The sequence below is a fragment of the Natrix helvetica genome (assembly GCF_964273705.1).
Source record: "Natrix helvetica genome assembly, chromosome: 1".
Lineage (NCBI taxonomy): Eukaryota > Metazoa > Chordata > Lepidosauria > Squamata > Natricidae > Natrix > Natrix helvetica.
Genome location: NC_138548.1, coordinates 341,664,975 through 341,686,954, shown reverse-complemented (window position 1 = coordinate 341,686,954; position 21,980 = coordinate 341,664,975). Strand labels below are relative to the sequence as shown.

At 45.2% G+C, this 21,980-nt stretch overlaps 1 protein-coding gene across 1 annotated transcript in view; it reads right to left on the bottom strand.

Annotated features, from left to right (window-relative positions):
* The window catches only part of CAMK1 (calcium/calmodulin dependent protein kinase I), a 56,283-nt gene that overhangs the window by 10,187 nt on the left and 24,116 nt on the right, over positions 1-21,980 (bottom strand). Inside the window, exons 3-5 of the mRNA XM_081935797.1 lie at positions 18,465-18,596; positions 8,136-8,210; positions 5,372-5,510 (exon numbers count right to left, since the gene is read on the bottom strand). Coding sequence (XP_081791923.1) covers positions 5,372-5,510; positions 8,136-8,210; positions 18,465-18,596 — 346 coding nt within the window. The remainder of the gene's footprint in view (positions 1-5,371; positions 5,511-8,135; positions 8,211-18,464; positions 18,597-21,980) is intronic.

Here is a 21,980-nt window from a genome sequence, read left to right as displayed (position 1 = left end):
CTATTCTATTCTATTCTATTCTATTCTATTCTATTCTATTCTATTCTATTCTATTCTATTTACTCTACTCTACTCTACTCTACTCGTTACCCCATAGGCAGCAGCAATGCCGTTCCAGCAAACTACATGCTCCACACACATTGAAACGGCGGTTCCAAGAGGCAGATTGGAAGGCAGCAGGTGGGAATGAGAGACCAGAAATTCTTAGCACATTTCTGCATTGCCATCTGCTTTGTTGTTGTTGTTGTTGTTGTTGCTGTTGTTTTATGATTCACACTTCTTTTCTTCTCCCTCTCTCCTCTCTGCCTTCTGGACAACCATTTGACTGGGATGGCATAAGGTCTCCTGCCTTGAGTAGGGGGTTGGACTAGAAGACCTCTGAGGTCCCTTCCAGCCCTAGGTGTCAACATTCTGAGCAATAAACCCATTGAAATCAGAACCCTGAAGGTTCTGAAGATTCCTCAAAGGACATGTTTATTGGATACATCATATCGGCACAGCAAGTGAAAACCAACTCTGAAAGTTCCCATGGTTTTCAGCTACTTAAAAGAATAATACTTCCCCCTCCTTAGTGTCATCAGTCACACATTGTCCAATGAATATAACTGGCAGACCCCTTTTCTCCTTCACCAGCCACCTGTTTCAATGACCTTGGTTTCCCACAGGAAATTTTTTTGTTTTGACTGTGAGCTGGGCTATATACTTTTCCCCCTCCCCTCCTATCTCAGATTTCATGGCAACTGAGAGGCAGCACAAGATGGCGTCAGCCAGGTTCGCTTCAGAGTTGACACTAGACTTCTATGTTCTATGCGTCCCCAGTTTGCTGGGGACACATGATTTGGATGAGGGAATAAATGGGGAACTCATCAAATTTGCAGATGACATCAAGCTGGCAGGAATAGCCAACACTCCAGAAGACAGGCTTAAGATACAGAAGGATCTTGACAAACTTGAACATTGGGCACTATCTAACAAAATGAAATTCAATGGTGAAAAGAGTAAGGTTCTACATGTAGGCAAGAAAAACAAAATGCACAGGTACAGTATAGGTGATACCGTGCTCAATAGTAGTAACTGTGAGAGGGATCTTGGAGTCCTAGTGGACAACCATTTAAATATGAGCCAGCCATGTGCAGCAGCTGCCAAAAAAGCCAATACAGTTCTAGGCTACGTAAACAGAGGGAGAGAATCAAGATCACGTGAAGTGTTAATACCACTTTATAATGCCTTGGTAAGGCCACACTTGGAATACTGCATTCAGTTCTGGTCACCACGATGTAGAAAAGATGTGGAGACTCTGGAGAGAGTGCAGAGAAGAGCAACAAATATGATTAGGGGACTGGAGACTAAAACATATGAAGAACGGTTGCAGGAACTGGGTATGTTTAGCTTAAGAGAAAGAAGGACTAGGGGAGACATGGTAGCAGTCTTCCAATATCTCAGGGGTTGCCACAAAGAAGAGGGAGTCAAACTATTCTCCAGGGCACCTGAGGGTAGAACAAGAAGCAATGGGTGGAAACTAATCAAGGAGAGAAGCAACTTAGAACTGAGGAGAAATTTCCTGACAGTTAGAACAATTAATCAGTGGAACAGAAGTTGCCTCCAGAAGTTGTGAATGCCCCAACACTGGAAGTCTTTAAGAAGATGTTGGATAGCCATTTGACTGAAACGGTATAGGGTTTCCTGCCTAGGCAGGGGGTTGGGCTAGAAGACCTCCAAGTTCCCTTCCAACTCTGCAATTCTATTGTATTGCTCCCCATCCTGATCTACCATTGAGAGTGTCTCTTTCATTTTTGGGACAGCTGCCTCGGGCATAGAGGTGAAGGATAGATGAGGAATATAGAAAGCTGCATGCTGCGTCTGGTCAGTCTTGCAATCATTGCCTGTGGCCTTCCAAAATCATGAAGGACACTGTCCTTTCACCAGGGGTGGGCTGCTACGGGTTTGCTCGGGTTTGGGAGAACCGTAGCTAACATTATGGCCGGTTTGGAAAACCTCCAAATTCCACCTCTAGCTGGCCCCCTTCCACCCTGCCCCTCCCACCCATCAACACCCCTCCCAGGAGTCTCCACACGGCCCGTTTTGGATCAAAGTAAATGCAGGGCCCATGTGGAGACTTGGGCTGGGGGAAAAAAGACCTCCTGGAAGTATCAGAAGACCAGAAACGGGCCTGTTTCCATCCTCCGGAGGGCCTCCGGAGCCCAGGAGAGGCAGTTTTTGCCCTTCCAGAGGCTCGAGGAAAGCCTCCGGAGCCTGGGAAAGGCAAAAATGCCCTCCCCCCACCGCGGTGCAGGAGGCTGACAAGGCCACACCCACCATCGCCACGCCCGCCCAGCAACCAGGCAGAGAACCCGTTGCTGACATTTTTGAAGCCCACCCCTGCCTTTCACCAGCGTGAAGGAAGAACTGAGGGCCAATTTGTTCACTGTTATATATTCGAATGGAATTTTGTTTTCTTCCACTTAGTATCAGTACATCTGGGCTGATCCCGTTTGCCGATCAGCAGCCCCCGGGAAGTATTGGCTGTGTGCTGGTTCATTCGTGGCATTTGTGAGGGGCAAAAGACCAGGCCGTCCCTTTATGTCAGGGGTGTCCAAACTTGGGAACTTTAAGACTTGTGGACTTCAACTCCTAGAATTCCCCAGCCAGCATGGTTGGCTGGGGAATTCTGGGAGTTGAAGTCCACAAGTCTTAAAGTTCCCAAGTTTGGACACCCCTGGTATAGGTGTACCTATACTGTATACTATGCCACAGATGAGACCATGCCAAATAAGCAGCAGCTGTGCCCACAGAAGGGATGGGAGAATGGCAAACATCTCAGAAAGGCCCCTCCCTGCTTTATGATGCCTTTCAGTTTTAATGCCCTTCTCAACTGAATAATATTGTTTTTCTTAGTCTTGTAATCAGTTTTTATGTTTGTGGGTTTTTACAATGTACATCATCCTGAACAACTATTGGCAGGAGAGACATTTAACAAGGGTCAGATTCCAAGGTCCAGATAGCTAACAGAGCTATCACTTCAGGTTCTTCTCTCTCCCCCCTCCATCCCTATCTCCTTTTAAAGCAGGATAAAATGTGAATTAAAATATAAAAGTAAGACGTGGCAGAAGGGAGAGATAAAAACCTGCTCGTAAGACATGTACATGTCAAAAGCCCTAAACCACAGAGTCCAGTAAAGGTTCCAGTAAAAGTTCTTATGTCAAATGCCCAAAACCACAGAGTTCAGCTAAAGTTCGTACAGAGACACGTACTCAGTACCTATGGCCCAAGACAAAAAGGAGAAGTAAGACAATATCTACTTATAAGGCTACGTTCCTTAAGATAACCAATAAGAAATGAATTAAGTGTTGCACTGCTTTTGAGAATGTATAAGAATGCGTGCATCGATGTCTTTCTCTCCCTTGCTCCCTCTCCCTCCCACCCTCTCCCTCTTTCTCATCTCCCTCTCTCTTTTTCCCTCCCCCTTTCTCTCTCTCTCTCTGCCCTTCTCTCCTCCCTCTCTCTCCCTCTCTCCTTCCCCTTCACACCCTCTTTCTCCCTCACACCCTCTCCCTCTTTCTCATCTCCCTCTCTACTTTCCTCTCTCCCCCTTTCTTTCTCTCTCTCTGCCCCTCTTTCCTCTCTCTTTCTCTCTATCCCTCCCCCTCTCTCCCTCTCTTTCATCTCCTTCTCTCCTTTCCTCTCTCTCTCCCTCTTTCTCTCTCTCCCCTCTCCCTTTCTCTCTCCCTCCCTCTCTCCCTCACACCCTCTCTCTCTCTCCTCTTTCTCTCTCTCCCTTTCTCTCTCTCTGCCCCTCTCTCTTTCTCTCTCTCTCTCTCCCTCTCCCTTTCTTTCTCTTTCCCTCCCTCTTTCTCTCCCTCACACCCTCTCCCTCGCTCCCTTGCTCTCTCTCTGATCTCCCTCTCCCTCCCTCTTTCTCTCCCTCACACCCTCTCCCTCGCTCCCTTGCTCTCACTCTGATCTCCCTCTCCCTCCTTCTCTCTCTTCCTCCCTGCACCCCCCTCTGATATCTCTCTCATCTCCCTCTCTCATTTGCTCTCTCTCATCTCCCTCTCTCTTTCTCTCTCCCCTCTCTTGGGAAAAAAAATCAAAGAGGAGTAAGCTAAGAATGCCTGCCTCTTTGACCTGGCCAGTGAAGACTCCTCTACTCTATACCTCCCCACTCCACTCCACCCCATCCCATCCGACTTGTTAGTATGAAGGAAAAACCCACCCCTGTATTTTTCAAGTGGAACGAACAGCAGAAGTTTATGCTTCAGTCATTCTGATAGTTAAATGTCTCTAACAACAAGGAAAGGACATGCAGGGCATTTCCTCCATTTGGAAAGGACCAGCTTGCCTGATATCCCTTCTGAAACAAAGATGAGAAGAAACTGAGCTTATGGAGCTATATTTCTAAAATGAAATAAATATCTACACATCTGCCCAGTAAGAGCCTTCTTCACAAATCTTGGGTCTTTTCTAATCCTGCCTTGGCAATCAATCTTCAGACACCGCAAGTAGCAATTACTGGGCACCATCACATTCTAACGAGTGGCAGGTAAGGCTTGCTCTGCATAGTTGGCAATGTCTGACCTTCAGTTTAACTGCATTGGGTTAGAATTTCTGGGCAAATGTACAGCAATTTGTAACATTTGCATTTCTAGCCACTGTTTGGCATTGTTCATATGAAACCACTATCATCGTTTGTCATTTCTGCATGTATAAAGGAAAAGGTTGGCCTGCAACTCCCGAGAGCTGTAATATATTAATCTGATCAGTGCACAAATACATTTTTTAATAATTGCACCTTTCCCCCCACTTTCTCTCTTTACCTGTGCTAGATTAAGAGAGTAACAGGATGTTATAAGTGTAAACATTCTTTGTGTATCCTATGGTTTCTTCCTCCTTATTTATTAGAATCTATATCACATTTACACACGGTACATACAGAATAGAGCTGGAAGGGACCTTGGAGGTCTTCTAGTCCAACCCCTGTTCAAGGAGACTCTATACCAGGGGTGTCAAACTCAAGGCCTGGGGGCAATCCTTGCAGTCCTCTGGTTGTTAGCATTACGACATCTGATCCTTTAGCGCTAATGACCGGAGGATTGCAAGGAATATAAATCCTTCCATTCTCCATCATTCAGTCAGAACTGAAGAAGCTTCTTGGATGAGAAGTGAAGTGTCTTCAAGTAAAAACAAAGAAAGTCCAGTTGCCTTTTGAAAAAAGCACCTTTGGGACCACCATGACCTGGAAGTTTAAGAATCTCCATTGACAATTGCAGGACTTGTGCTTAGTTTACCCCTCAGTAAATAGCTTGTGGGAACAACTCTAAATGGAAGGAGGACTACAACATGCAGATTCACCTGGCCAAGTTCATCAACCCACCTTGAGGTCGCGGTGCACAATGCCCATGTCATGCAGGTATTTAACGGCATCAAGGATTTGGCGAATCAGCTTGCTGGCATCCCGCTCTGTGTAAAATCCCTTCTCCACTATCCTGTCAAAAAGTTCCCCTCCAGAAACCCTGCCAGAAGGAGAGAGAATACAAGTAAGATCTATGCAGACAGATCCTTGCAACCCTCCAACATGGATTTAGGTCAATGATGTGATTGGGTAAGCCTTTTAGGCTTGGCATATCAAAAATTCAGAAAGTGCTTAACTTGACTCCGCTGGTGTATCTCTACCACACCCAACAAAGGAGAAGCAATTTGTCAGTGTATAAGGGTTCATGAATTGGAATAGACATGGTAACAGGTCAGCCAATGGGGATTGTTTGGAGCCTGGGCGTGGCTTAGGTTTACTGATCTGTATGCATGTGTAGATTTTCACAGGTGTAGGTATGCTGGTCTTATTGTATTCGAATATTTTCCCGTGTAAGATTGACAAGACCAGTATGTATGTATGTATGTATGTATGTACGTACGTACGTGTGTGTGTGTGTGTGTGTGTGTGTTGTATTTGTGCTGATAAATAAATAAAGGGAGACTAGTATAGATCTATTTCAAGCTATTTAGCTCTCATCAGCTGGCCATACCCTTACTGGGATTCGAACCTGGGCTGTATTACATATTAGGCAGATGTATTAGCCACTAAGCCACAGGCTCTCCTCCTTATCAGCTGAGCCAGGGAAATAGGTATCTATTTGTGTTACAACCCCTGGTATGCCCAAATATGGGAGGGAGCTCACTACTGCCGAAGGACAGAAAGGGGGAGTAGTGAGCTCCCTCCCATATTTGGGCATACCAGGGGTTGTAACACAAATACATATATATATATATATATATAGGCACAGGCATGAGGCCGAAGACACCAGCCTGAGGATGACGAGTGGGATCTCGTCGAAATGTCGCCAAGATACTCTCAATCTTACACGGGAAAAGACCCGAATACACCAAAACCTCTTTCTGTCCTTCGGCTTCATCACAGAAGACCATGCAGGCAGAAAACCATATTTTTATTTTTAATGTTGCCTTTTATATTTGTGTTGTATTTGTACTGATAAATAAATAAAGGGAGACTAGTATAGATCTATTTCGAGCTAATTAGCTCTCATCAGCTAGCCATATGCACCAGGAGCACTCTATAAGCCTCCTAAAGGCCCTGCATGCCATTTTTTGGACAAAAAACGTGTCAATTTTTGCAAAAAACGGGCTGTTTTTTGCTTGTTTTTGCCTCCCCCCCACCAGGAGCACTCTACAAGCCTCCTAAAGGCTATTAATGCCCTTTTTTTGAAAAAAAAAAAACGGGCCCATTTTTGCAAAAGACAGGCCGCTTTTGGGAGGTTTACAGAGTGCAAAACCTTTTTTTTTAATTTGCCTCTTCAAAACCTTGGTGCGTCTCATACTCTGGTGCATCCTATATTCCGAAAAATACAGTATTTACTTGTGTGCTGGTTGGATTGCTGGAAACTCTAATACAATTCTTTACATATTTATTTCATCTTAAAAATGTACAGTGCAATCAAATGTGATGCTATGAATTATGTAACAAAGGTCAAATAATAAATATGAAATGAAACATAAACCATTTTCGGAATTGTAGTTTTGAGAATAGCTCTTGTCACGCATTGGTGAATATTGCCATGGCACTCAAAACATTGTGGCATGTCACCTTTGACACACATGTCGTAGGTTCACTGTCAGTAGATTAGGTCTACCACAAGACTGAGAGGGGTTGAGAAGCCGAGGGCACCCCATGCTATAGGTAAGTCCATGACTTATGGTCACAATTGGGACCCGTATTTCTGTATCTAAGCGAGGTAGTTGTTAAGCAAGTTGTGCCTGATTTTACAACCTTTTCGCTTTGGTGGTTAAGTGAATCACTGAAGTCGTTAAGCGAATCACACCGTTGTTACATGAATCCAGCTTCCTTCGTAGACTCTGCTTGTCGAAAGCTGGCTGGGAAAGTTGCAAACGGTTAACGTAACCATGGGACGCTGCAACCATTGTAAATATAGGCCAGCTGTCAAGTGCCCAAATTTTGATCACCGTTGAGCATTGGAATGAGCTGCAATGGTTGTAAGTGCAAGGACTGTTCATAAGACAATTTTTTCCAATGCTGTCGTAACGTCTAACCATCACCAAACAAATGGCTGTAAGTCAAGGACTGTCTGTATTTCTCCCTTTTTAGTTCCCATCTTGTTCAAATCAGAGGCACCATTTAAGGTGCTTTCAGGTTGAAAGGATTAGCAATAGCAATAGCCCTTAGACTTATATACCGCTTCATACTCTGGTTTACAGAGATAGCCTATTGCTCCCAACAATCTGGCTCCTCATTTTACCCACCTTGGATGGATGGAAGGCTGAGTCAACCTTGAGCCTGGTGAGATTCAAACTGCCAAATTGCAGGCAGCCGGCAGTTAGCAGAAGTAGCCTGCAGTACTGCACTCTAACCACTGCGCCACCTTGGCTTAGCCAATGACATCCCTATTTGCCCAGGGAATGCCTGTGGGGGTCTCCTTTCAAGGAGCTGGAGCAAATGTCGGGAACTCACCCCACCAGGCAGCAGCACTCGGGTCTCGAGCATGAGCTTGCTAACCTCCAATCCAGCATCCCAACCATGCGAGCCACTGCGCTCTTTTCCTTTTTCTCTAACAGGGCCCGAGAATGGTGGCTCCCTCCCTCTCCTCCTTCCCAAATCTTCAACTTACAGCTGCATGATGAGGTAGAGGTGCCCTCCACTCTCGTAGATGTCATCCAGGGCCACTATGTTCGGATGCTTGATTCTGCCAAGAAGGGAAAGACATTTTAATTAGGAAGTGCTGCAGATCTCTAAGGAAATCTATTTCATTTTGCCTCGATACGTGCTAATGTTGATATTATTGGAAAAGAAAAACCCTCTATAGATCAGCTCAGAAATGTCTTGCCATGTAAAATACAAATTTTACTCTTCACGGGACAGAGTGTTATTGAACACAGGCAGTCCTCTAGTTACAAATACAACTGAGCCCAACATTTCTTTTTCTTTTTTTTATAAAGAATTTTTAATCCATTTTTGAATAAACACAAACAGACAAAACACACACACACACACACACAAAACCACAAAACCGTCTTCCATTACAAGTTGTAGAAAGTGTGTCGATTGGTTACAAAAACCTCCGTGCATCCCTTCCACAATCATCACCTACATTTCATATCAAATCATATATTTTAAATCAAATATATTTAAATATATTACTATCATCATACCTCAACCTTCATTTAATTGTTTTTACGTCCTTTTATAGAAAATATTCCAGATTTAAAGCAAAACCACATAATGGCATTCCATTAGCTCTTCCCAATATCATCCAGTAACATTATATCTTTATAACATGTTCTAAATTAAAATTGGTTATATTTAATAACAGAGTTTCTAAACCTCCTTTCATAGTCACCATTTGCAATTTATATCAAATTTCCTCTTATCAAACCAATACATATATATGCATTATTATCATTATCAATCAATTATTTAACTATATCCATTGTCACTTCATTTTATACATAATGCTCTAAATTTAACTAAATTTAACTTAATTTTTTTATTATAAGCTTTCATTACATCAACCTGGGTCTTCCCAGTAATAGTGCAGTCTTATGTCTCTTGCCATTTGTGGCATTAGTATTCTGGTTATTTCCTTAGTAAGTTTTGTATGGACTTCTCTTCACAACTTATTGCTTATTGCATATCTTGTATAAGCTCGAAACCCTCCATCTGCTTCTTCGATCAGCTTATCTTTGGTTATCACTAGTACTTCTGACAAGAGAGGAGGATCTGACATTGCGACGACATGATGTGCGATCTTGGAGCTCCAAGATCGCAGTTGATACTTTTGCTGCTAGACGGTCCTTTTGGACCTAAACCATCCCGAAGAGACAGTGACAGGGAAGAGTACATCCTGCTTATCTCAGGGACACCACAAAGTCCCTGATTGATCCAGGAGAATCTCTTTTTGCCAGCGACAGAAGCGCAGTCATTGAAGCTGCTGAAGTTGGGACAGCTCCGGAACGGGAGGAAAACAGAAAGAGAAAGTGTGTCCATCTGGTGAGGAAATCGCATTATTATAAAAAAGACTACCCCCAAAAAAATTAAAGCTAAATTAAATTTGAAAACAGAAGAGAACAAGCGGCGAAATTAAGCTACATTAGACAGTGTGTATCCTTTTTAAAAAAAATTCTTCGGGAGCTTTATTGGCAGCTGGAGTGGAGTGAAAACAAAGCCTTGTCTTGAAAGATTATAAATGAACTTGCTTTAAATTTAATAAAAAGTTTTGAATGTCAGAGTGGCAGTGTTTACAAGTTGGAAGAATGGCGCAACATGAAAAAGAAACCTTAACATTGCAAAAGATTATGTTTGAAATTCAAAAATTATTAGAAGTAACAGAGAAAATTGAGAAGAGATTGAAGAACATAGATCGTAGAACAGTAAAATTTGATGGAAAAATTGAGGATGTTCATCAAATGAAGAAAGTGGAGGTCAGAGTTCTAAAAACTGAAGGAAAAAATAAACAAAGAGAAAAGAAAATTGTTGATACTGACAGTAAACTGAGCGTGATTGGAAATGGAAAGAGTGGAATATAGAAAGGGGAGATAGATGGACTGGAGCTCTACCCCAGATTTCAAAGTATAGAAGAAGAAAAGAGAGAAGAATTGATGGAACTAAGGAAAGAAATCTAGCCCAACATTTCTGTTGTTAAGTGAGATGTTAGTGAAGTGAGGTTTGCCACATTTTATCAACTTTCTTGCCACAATTGTTAAGTCAATCACTGCAGTTGATAAGTTAGTAGTCCGGTTGTTAAATAAACACCCAGATTTAAAGCCTCTTTTTTGAGGGAAAAATGTGCGTCTTATACTCCGAAAAATACGGTATTTTTTTGCGATGCCCTTGTAATTTTGGAGAGTCACTAAGCGAATTGTTATAGGTCGAGGATTACCTGTACTGCACAGCAGCAAAAAAAAAAATTCTGCACTCACATTACTTTATGCATTTTTGTTATTTTCAGATGGGGAGAAGTTGCCCCACAAAACTATGACAGTGTTAGTCTTAGTCTTATTCCTCAGTAGGTGGAAGGTTTAATGCCATGGCCAGGATTTTGTCATATTGTCAACTGAGACCATGTTTGGAGGATAATTTAATAAAATTCGGCAGTAGCCAAAGAATGAGATTTGGAAGAGCTTGGAAAAGAGAAAGCACAGAAGTTAAGAAAAAGCATGCTGCCCATCCACAGCCCCTTTAGCTAACAAAGGCACCGCAGGCTGGTCCTTGGCTATTTCCAGGTTGGCGCCCTGGGCCAGATGGAAGCTGGATCCGGCCCACAGGCCTTAAGTTTGACACCCCTGCCCATAGAAGATCAAGAACATTTGACCGATTTGTAACAAAGGACTGGTACTAATTGATGCCCCACTGAGAAACAGTAATTAACATATATAAACATCATTTGAATCCACTCCTTGATTTCTATTTATTTATTTATTTATTTATTTGGATTTCTAAACCGCCCCCTCTCCCAAAAAGGGACTCGGGGCGGTGTACAGTCAGATAAAATGCAGATAGAATACATGAATAACAATATAAATAGTATAAAAACAATTAAATACTAAACATTTAGATGGAGGAGAAGAGACTGTACAAGAAATAAATATGCTATGGAAACCCTAAAAAACATCCCCAATTAAAATACCCAAACCCAGTTAAAATATATCCCCGGGAGACAAAACTAAGAGAGTGCCAGGCCAGCTGATTGAAACAGGTGAGTTTTTAATTTTTGACGGAAGGAGCGGAGGTCGGTGGTGGTTCTGATGTCGGGGGGGAGGTCATTCCAGAGGGTTGGGCCCATCACAGAGAAGGACCTACTCCTAGGTGTCGCCCGCTGGCATTGCCTAGCGGACGGCACCAGGAGGAGTCCCTCCCTGTGTGAGCGGATTGGTCGTAGGGACGTGTGTGGTAGGATGCGATCCTGCAGATAACTAGGTCCTATGCCATGGAGCGCTTTAAAGATGGTAATCAATACCTTGAAACGCACCCGAAAGGCCACAGGTAGCCAGTGCAGCTCACGCAGGAGGGGTGTTACATGGGAGTATCGTGTACTCCCCATAATGACCCGCGCGGCTGCGTTCTGAACTAGCTGCAGTCTCCGGATGCATCCCAAGGGAAGCCCCATGTAGAGGGCATTGCAGTAGTCCAGGCGAGACGTCACCAGCGCATGAGTGACCGTGCGCAGGGCACTCCGGTCCAGTAGGGGGCGCAATTGGCGCACCAGGCGGACCTGGTGGAACGCCCCCCTTGCCACGGCTGCCACATGGTCCTCCATTGACAGCCGGGCATCAAGGAGGACGCCCAAATTGCGCGCCCGTTCCACAGGGGACAGTTGTTCGCCCCCTATGGCCAGCGATGGTGTCAGCTGGCTGAACCGAGGTGCCGGTAGCCACAGCCACTCAGTCTTGGAGGGGTTGAGTTTGAGTCTGTTGTCCCCCATCCAGACCCCGACGGCTTCCAAACACCGGGACATCACTTCGACAGCCTCGTTGGGGTGGTTTGGGGTTGAAGTGTACAGCTGAGTATCATCAGCGTACAGGTGGTACTCAACCCCAAAACCACGGATGATCTCACCCAGCGGCTTTACATATGCGTTGAACAGGAGAGGCGAGAGGACCGACCCCTGTGGCACCCCACAAGTGAGTGGCCTCAGGGTCGACCTCTGCCCCCCTGTCAACACACATTGCTTCCGGTCGGAGAGGTAGGAGCCGAACCACCGCAAAACGGTGCCTCCGACTCCCATCCCCTCCAACCGGCGCAATAGAATACCATGGTCGATGGTATCAAAAGCCGCCGAGAGGTCTAATAGGACCAGGATAGAGGAGCAACCCCTATCTCTGGCCCTCCAGAGATCATCGACCAACGTGACCAAGGCTGTCTCTGTGCTGTGCCCGGGTCGGAAGCCGGACTGGCGTGGGTCTAGATAATCGGATTCGTCCAGGTGTCGTGGAAACTGCTGCGCCACCACATTCTCAACAACCTTCGCCAAAAAGGGGAGGTTGGAGACTGGATGGTAATTAGCTAGCTCCATTGGGTCGAGCGAAGGCCTCTTGAGCAAGGGTCTCACCACCGCCTCTTTCAAGGCGGTTGGTAAGTATCCCTCACCCAATGAGGCGTTCACCACGCCCAGAAGCCAGCCTCGTATCACCTCCCAGGCTGCCAGTACCAGCCAGGAGGGACACGGGTCCATTGAACATGTAGTGGGCTGCAGCCGTCCACGCAACCTGTCCAAATCCTAGGGGGCAACAGAGTCAAACTTGCTTTTTAAATTACCAATTACGTTCTTTTTTGTTTCTAACTTGTTTCTCTGTTGTTAGCTTAACCATGGATTACTCCATTAGCTTAAAGTTCTCTGTGTGAATACTGTTGCATAAACTAACTGCATAGGGCTAAGGCTCAAAGCATGCCAGACTGAAAACCCAGCCATCTCTTTGGGATTCAAGCTGTCTCCTGAACACAGCCTCCAAATCTTTTCATTTGTTTCCCCCATGTGAAACCTTTACCTTCTCTCGCAAAGTCACTTAGATTCTTTAATCAAGATGCAAAGCTCGCCACGCAAGCAACTGGGGAATTACAATTATTGCCCTTGCTACCCCAATTTGCTTGTTTATGGTAAGAATTAATGAGCCATGGCACATAAATGACAATAGAAATGCTAAATGGGAACTAGAGATACGCAAAATCACTATAGATCTGTCTTTAAAGGGGGGAAAAGGATACAAGCATTTTTTTTTAAAAAATGGCAATACATTATTGTGCAGATCTGTTTGTTGATATCAAATTGACTTTGGTTTTGATTGCATTTGAAAGGGTGTTGTAGGCACTTCAACAAAAGTATTATCTAAAGCAGGTATAACCAACCTGTGACTATAGGCTGCAGGCAGATTGGACAGCTAATAATGTGGCCCCACAAGATCGTAAACTTTTAACATTATTATGTGATTCTAAAAAAAATATTATATATCTTATGTGCAGCCCCAAACAATTCTTTTTCACTAAATACAAGCCAGGCAAGCCAAAAGTAAAGCACCCACGATCTAAAGTAAATAAGTATTAATTGTGTAAAGATCACTACTAAATATGAAACTAATCAAGGAGAGAAGCAACCTAGAACTAAGGAGAAATTACCTGACAGAACAATTAATCAGTGGAACAACTTGCCTCCAGAAGTTGTGAATGCTCCAACACTGGAAGTTTTAAAGAAGATGTTGGCCAACCAATTTGTCTGTACAGGGTTTCCTGCCTAAGCAGGGGGTTGGACTAGAAGACCTCCAAGGTCCCTTCCAACTCTGTTATTCTATTCAATTCTACTCTATTCTATTCTATTCTATTCTATTTTATGATACAATAAATATGTTCCTATGCCAGGTAGCAGGAAATTACAGGTAGTCCTTGACTTATGACCATATTTTGAGCCCCAAATTTCTATTGCTCAGTGAGACAGTGGTTAAGTGAGTTATGCTCTATTTTATAACCTTTTTCCCCCATAGTCATTCAGTGAATCACTGCAGTTGTTAAGTGAATAAAATGTGGAATCTGGTTTCCACATTGACTTAGCTTGTCAGAAGGTCGCAAAAGTCATAAATATGAACCAGTTGTCAAGCATCCACATTTTGATCATGTAATCATAGGGATGCTGCAATCGTTGTCAGTGTGAAAAATGGCCACAAGTCACTTTTTTCAGTGCCCTTCCAACTTCAAACGGTCATTAAACCAACGGTTGTAAGTCAAGGACTAACTATACATGACTGGTCTCAAGGAAATTCATGAAATGTGCAAATTTAGATCCTAAAAATGATTTTCACCGCTAAAAACACCCTTGTAGTCCTTCACCAAGTCCTTGGCAACCCACTGCAATAGTCATTTTTATATGAGAAAAAGAGGAGATAGTTGGGGGCGGGGGGGGGAAGCAGTTATGGAAAACTTCTACTACCACTGCTACATAGTGAAAGAAATGGATACTAAGGACATTTAGGAGAAGTTATTCAAGGTGATATTCAGAAGAAAAGAAATCAGTACTCCTCCCACCATGATTAAAGGTAAAGGTTCCCCTCGCACATATGTGCTAGTCGTTCCTGATTCTAGGGGGCGGGGCTCATCTCTGAAGAGCCAGAGCTGTCCGAAGACGTCTCCGTGGTCATGTGGCCGGCATGACTAAATGCCAAAGGCACACGGAATGCTGTTACCTTCCCACCAAAGGTGGTTCCTATTCTACTTGTATTTTTACATGTTTTCGAACCACTAGGTTGGCAGAAGCTAGGACAAGTAATGGGAGTTCACTCTGTTACGCGGCGCTAGGGATTCGAACTGCCGACCTTTCTGATTGACAAACTCAGCAGCCACTGAGCCACCACGTCCCTACCATGATTAGCAGGAAGCAATAAAAAGAGATACAGCGAGCAGGCATATTTTAATTAAAGATAATTAGAGCAGAAGTAGGTTCCTGCTGGCACTACTACCGGTTCAGTGCCCAAAAAGCTTTGTGCGTGCACATTTGCACTTAAAAAGGTCTGCGCTTGCGTTCACCATTTAAAAAGGAAACCAAATTACATTTTTTCAATGACGATTGTTCTGAGCATGTGCAGAACAGAAAACAAAGATGGTGGCGCCCAGGAGAGAGCCGGTAAGGTCATGTATCTGGCTGAGTTACTACCTATTCAGCCGAATCGGTTCCTACCAGTAGGAACCCACCTCTGAATTAGAGTCTTGAAAAACTTCAACAAGATTTCACCAGTTCAGACTGGACAAAGTACTGATGCAATTATTTAAAAAAAATAGTGCCCAAACTGAAGGATAAAAAAGAATAAAATCCATAGAGCTGCAAGAATTTGGCAGTAGGTTTGTCTGGATGTTTTAAGGAAAGACAGCAATACAAAAAAAAAAAAAAGCAATGACAAACTAAATATGGCGTTAACCAGGGGTGGGTTCTGGCCAGCACTACAGCTGGTTCGCTCGTGGGTGCACTTTGCTCATGGGTGCGCTTTGTGTGCTTGCACTGGATGCACACTGCACATGCATGCATGATTCAATGAAAATTGTTCTGCTCATGCGCACAACTAAAAGAAAAACATGGCGATGGTAGCAACTTGAGAACTGGTTCGTGGGAGTGGCCAGCCTGGGTCGCTGCTGAGTCTGTGACCCAGGACGGCATACCACTACCGGTTCAGCCAAACTGGGCCGAACCGATAGGAAGCCACCTCTGGCATTTGTTAGCTGGAGGCAGGAGATGAGATACCGAACAAGTGTGCTTTCACCTCACTGTTGCCTTTATCATGTTATCTAATGTTTTCTTTCATGATTTTTTAAAACAAACTACTTGAGCAATAAATCATTGGTCCCAGGGAATTTGCATAGCTCTTTCCTCTCAAATGAATTTTCCAGCTTGCCCATTTCAGCTCTCCGTTTGGTGATAGTTGATGGCAAGCAAGAGCAACCGATCACTTGAAAACTCACGAGTAGGTCTTGGTAACACTAAGAAGAGCTCCGACTTCGTAATGGACAGCGAATGTGACAATTTCAGTTGAATAGCCAGCAAAGGGGTCATGCCAGAGGACGCAGAAAGGGTGCCCTAAGGAAGCATGAGCAATGGATGGTCACACGGCTTGTTCTGGTCACAAGAAAACTCTGTGTGGTGCCAACCTGAACTATTTTCAGAAAAGCTGATATTCCACATCAGATATGGTAACTAAAAAAAGGATATCTGGCTGTTGCAGAAGGCCACTGATGTGCTCGCTTTGAAGCAGCTGTGATATCATATCGGGGAACTATCGCTCCTCAACCCAATTCTAAACTTCTCACTCCAAAGTAGGCTTCCTTGGGCAAAGGGACTGCAAACAGAAGGAAGGAAGGAAGGAAGGAAGGGAAAGAAAAAGAAAGAAAGAAAGAAAGAAAGAAAGAAAGAAAGAAAGAAAGAAAGAAAGAAGAAAGGAGGAAGGAAGGAAGACAAGAGGGAGGGAGGAAAAGAGGAGGAGGAAGGGAGGAGGGAAGGAAGGAGGGAGAGAAGGAAGGAAGGAGGGAGGGAAGGAAAGAAAGAAAGAAAAAAAGAAGGAGGGGGGGAAGGAAGGAAGACAGGAGGGAGGGAGAGAAGGGGAAAAGAGGAGGAGGGAGGGAGGAGGGAAGGAAGGAGGGAGGGAAGGAAGGAAGGAAGAGAAAGAAAGAAAGAAAAGAGGAAGGGGGAAGGAAGATATGGAGGGAGGGAGGAAAAGAGGAGGAGGAAGGGAGGAGGGAAGCAAGGAGGGAGGGAAGGAAGGAAGGAGGGAAGGAAGGAAGGAAAGAAAGAAAGAAGGAGGGAGGGGGGAAGGAAGGAAAGAAAGAAAGAAGGAGGGAGGGGGGAAGGAAGGAAGACAGGAAGGAGGGAGGGAGGGGGAAAAGAGGAGGAGGGAGGGAGGAGGGAAGGAAGGAGGGAGGGAAGAAAGGAAGGAAGAGAAAGAAAAGGAAAGAAAGAAGAAAGGAGGCAGGGGGAAGAAAGGAAGACAGGAGGGAGGGAGGAAAAGAGAAGGAGGAAGGGAAGAGGAAAGGAAGGAGGGAGGGAATGACGGAAGGGAAAAAACAAAGAAAGAAAGAAGAAAGGAGGGAAGGGGGAAGGAAGGAAGGAAGACAGGAGGGAGGGAGGGGAAAAAGAGGAGGAGGGAGGGAGGGAAGGAAGGAAGGAAATCTAGTCTCTACCATTTGGGTAAGACCATTTTCCCAATTTCAAATGTTTTAGTGGATTAGAGATGGAATTTCAGTGGGAGAAGCAATCCACCACTATGTTCTTTCAAAAAACAAACTTATATCAAAATATACCACTTTATACTGAACTATGCTACCAGTAGTCCTCAACTTATTCATTGAGTTCATTGAGTGACTCTTTTGAAGTTACAATGACCCTGAAAAAAAGAGACTTAAGTTATGACTGTTTTTGACCATTGCAGCATCCCCCTAGTCACACGATCACAATTCAAATACTTGGCAACTGACTCATATTTATGACAGTTGCAGTGTCCTGGGGTCATCTGATCACAGTTTGCAACCTTCTCACAAGCAAAGTCAATGGGGAAGCCAGATTCAACGAACAACCAGGTTACTAACTCAACCATTTCAGTGATTTACAACGGTGGCAAGAAAGGTCGTAGAATGGGACCAAACTCAGTTAGCCTATGTTTCGCTTAGCAACAGAAACGTGGGGCTCAATTGTGGTTGTCAGTCGAGGACTACCTGTGCCAGGATTTCTCCTTTGCCCTGCAGCTCACTTAGGCAATTAAAAAAAAAAAGCAGTGCACCACAAACATGGAACATTCTTTTGCACATTTGCAACTCGACAAAGAAGCAACAAGCAACAGGAACAACATTCCTAACCCGAATTCCTCATGATGTGTGAAGAATCAAAATCTCGGACAGATGCAATAGAGCAGAGGTGTCAAACTCAACTTCATTGAGGGCCGCATCAGGATTGTGTTTGATCTGGGTGGGGGAGTGGGCGTGGCCAGGGGCTTGGCTAGTTCAATGTCTTGCAGTCCTCTGCCAGCAAAGGAGCTCCATTTTCGGCTGCGATGGCCTCCTGCGGCCCTCTGCCAGGGAAGTGGACCCTGGGAGAATGACACGTAGCCTTCCCAAGCTCCATTTTCATTGGCAGAGAGCTGCAGGAGGCTATCGCAGCCAAAAATGGAGCTTGGGAAGGGCCATGTGCAGCCCTCCCAAGCTCCCTTTTTGCTAGCAGAGGCACTGTGGGCCGGTCCTTCGCTGTTTCCAATCCGGCCCCGCGGGCCAGATCTAAGCGGCCCATGGGCCAGATGCGATCCACGGGGCTTGAGTTTGACACCCCTGCAATAGAGGTTAGTTGCTCCTGGTTTGCTTTGCTTCTGAGCTTTCCAAGGCAAGTCGATTGGTCCCAGTTCAGAAAAGATCTGGATTCCAGCATCTATTTTTCCAAGCCAGACTGATAAGAGAAGGGAGAGAATGAGGAGAAGGTACCACGCACTTGTGCAGCACGGCAATCTCGTTTTCAATGCTGGTCTCTTTTCCTTCTAGTACCTTCTTGGTGATGCATTTGATGGCCACCAATTTCTGAGTCGATTTCTCTTCCGCCAGCACCACCTCTGAGAAGGCCCCTCTGGAAAACAAGAGGGATGGGGAAGAGGAAAGTGAGACTCCCTGGCCAGGAGATGCCCCATTTTAGATGGGCATCACCTACTGCAGAATGCCAACGGATGTAAAATGTTTGAAGTCCAGGAAGCAAATGAGGTCCATCAGCCCAGCAAAGCAAAGGGAAGGGAGAAAAGTAAAAAGGAGGGGGGGGGTCAAAGCAAGTGACCTCACTCTTTGCTCTGCCCTCTTCTCAGCACCAACCTCCCCCCTCCCCCTTACACCCGGCTGGATCTCTCACCCAGCCGCTGTCACCACAGCAACGTGCAGAATCTCAGCTATTTATAGGAGAACATGTGAGAGATGGCATTGGGCAAGGAAGGAGAAAGAGAATGTGTCAGGAAGAGCGGAATCTGAGCTTATCAACCTGGCAGGCAAAGTTGGTATGGAACCACAGAGATCCAATCTGTTTCAACCTCAGCAGTAATAAGATCTCCCTGAATCCCCCTGCAAAACTAAGGGGGGTGAGAGGAGAAAAACACACAATAGGATGGAGATCCCACCCTCTAGGTTAGAAGTAGAACAAGAACAAGGATAAGTAGGGCATTCTTTCCACTTGGATGGAGAAATACCTGGACCTCAAACCAGGTGCTGGTATCCCCTTGTGTAAATAGAGGCGTACAATTCAAGCGCGCATCCTCGTTCTTCTGGAAACGGGCGCCCTTTTTTTCTGAAAGACTAGTCTGTGCTTTGTTCAGAATAAACATGCAGTAGGCACAAGCAAACAGATCTCCCTCTCTGTTACGATTGCAATCACATCTGGTGGGGTGCTGACAGGAGGTAGGGAAAAGAAAAAAGAATACATCCAACTCAGTTTTCTATTTGGAAACCGCTTCTGGATTTTGTGCTTGAGAGAGAGAGAGAGAGAGAGTGTGAGAGAAAAAAAGGGATTTGCTGATTAGACATGTTTGTTGTTATAGATATAGCTGGTATATTATTAAGAATGCAAAAATAAAAAGTTGATGCTGTCATGCTATTGTTTTATTCTACAGCACTGAAAAGAGTCAGGAATAAATGCTTTTCTCTCTTTCTTTCTTTCTTTCTTTCTTTCTTTCTTTCTTTCCCTTCTTTTTTCTTTCTTTTTTCCTTCCTTCCTTTCCTCTCTCTTCCTTCCTTCCATCCTTCCTTTTTTCCTTCCTTCTCTTTTTCTTCCTTCTCTTTCCTTCCTTCCATCCTTCCTTCTTTCCTTCCTTCCTTTCCTCTTCCTTCCTTCCTTCCTTCCTTCCTTCCTTCCTTCCTTCCTTCCTTCCTTCCTTCCATCCTTCCTTTTTTCCTTCCTTCTGTCTTTCCTTCCTTCCTTCTCTTTTTCTTCCTTCTGTCTTTTCTTCCTTCCTTCTGTCCTTCCTTCTTTCCTTCCTTCCTTTCCTCTCCCTTCCTTCCTTCCATCCTTCCTTTTTTCCTTCCTTCCTTTCCTCTCCCTTCCTTCTTTCCATCCTTCCTTTTTTCCTTCCTTCTGTCTTTGCTTCCTTCCTTCCGTCCTTCCTTCTTTCCTTCCTTCCTGTTGGATCGGGGCAACGAGAGGCAGACTGCGGACACGAAGTGACTTAACAGCTCTTTATTAGTAGTAATAGTGATCCAGCTTGTTTGGTAGTCGGAGGGTTCCCCTTTTATAGGGATTGGGCACGCCCCTCGACCAATCAGAGGGATACCTGTTTCCCGCTGTAGGAGCGGACCAGAGGGAAGACTTATCCCGATATATGTTAATATCTAACACCCCTCCCCTCCTAGATGGGACGTTGCGGTAGGTAACATAATCCTTTAGGTAGGTGGGTGTTTGTCTTGCTCGGGAGGAACGTCGTAGTTCGGGTTGGCTTGAAGTGGTTGCAGGACTGGGTGCGGGTTGGTTTGAAGTAGTTGCAGGATCGGGTGCTTTTTCTATTTCCCGTTCTGGAGGTCTTGTGCCTTCGTTGCTCGGGTGTTCAGGAGTTTGTTCAGCTGCGCTGTCTGGGGGTTGCTCTGCTACGTGTGTGTAGTCTTGTTCCACGCTTGGCTCGCCGGCGTCGTTGTTTCCTATGCTGGGGTTTTCTTGTGGCTGACTTTCCGTAGACAGGAAACTTTCGTCTTCATTTCTAAGGTTGGAGTGTGTTAGGCGACCCCGCAGTTGATCGATGTGCCTTTTCCAATTCCGCCCATCTTCTAGCTCTAGCAAATATGATCGTGGACCCGTGATGCCTATGACCTTTGCCGGCATCCATAATGTTCCCCCCGTGTAGTTGTGAGCGTATACTGAATCCCCTACTCTGAAAGACCGGACCTTACTTGTAGAGTCTGGGGGAGCCGTGGCAGAGTAATTCGGGTGGAGCCGGTCTAGGTGAGACCGTAGGCGACGGCCCATGAGTAGTTCAGCGGGGCTCCTACCCGTCGTTGCGCTCGGGGTAATGTGTTGAATGAGGAGGTAATGGTCAATGCGTGTTTGCCAATCACCTGGACCCATCCTGGCGAGGGCCTCTTTTGCGAATCGCACCATTCTCTCCGCCTGTCCGTTTGATGCTGGATGGAATGGCGCGATGAGGGCATGCCGGATTCCCAACCCTGCTAAAAATGTTTCAAAGTGCATGGCCATGAATTGGGGCCCGTTATCGGATACGAGGAGATCTGGCAGGCCATGGGTGGCGAAGAGTCGCCGTAGAACCTTTATGACTGCCTCTGCCGTGGTTGAAGTCATTAGGACTACATCTAGCCACTTTGAGTATGCATCCACAACTATAAGGAAAGTCTGACCTTGGAATGGCCCTGCGAAGTCGATGTGTATTCGCGACCAGGGTGCTTTGGGTTTCTCCCATTCTGTGGCGGGCGCTTCCGGGGGTGCTGGTCTCGATTCCTGGCATGGGTCACAAGTGGCCACCCACTCCTCTATTTCTTTGTCCATGTTTGGCCACCACACGTAACTTCTTGCTAACGCCTTCATTCTAACAATCCCCGGATGACCCATATGTAAAGCATCTAATACATTTTTACGTAAAGCATACGGAATAACAACTCGAACCCCCCACAACAAACAGCCTTGTAGTACTGAGAGCTCGTCTCGTTTCGACCAAAACATTTTGAATTCCGGGCCCACATTTCCCTTTGGCCACCCCCTCCAAACCCAAGTTTGAACTTGCTTTATTACATTGTCTTTAGAGGAGAACCTTGCAACATCGTAGGAAGAAACCGGTCCCGAATCCAAACAGTCAATGAGCAATACCGGTACTTCTGGAGTGGGGTCTGGCAGAATGTCAGGTAATGGGCAACGGCTGAGTGCGTCTGCGTGTCCAAGAGTGGAGCCCGGTCGATGTATCAATTTGTATGAATATGCAGCCAGGAAAACAGTCCACCTGGTCATGCGAGGAGAAAGGGAGACCGGAGTGGG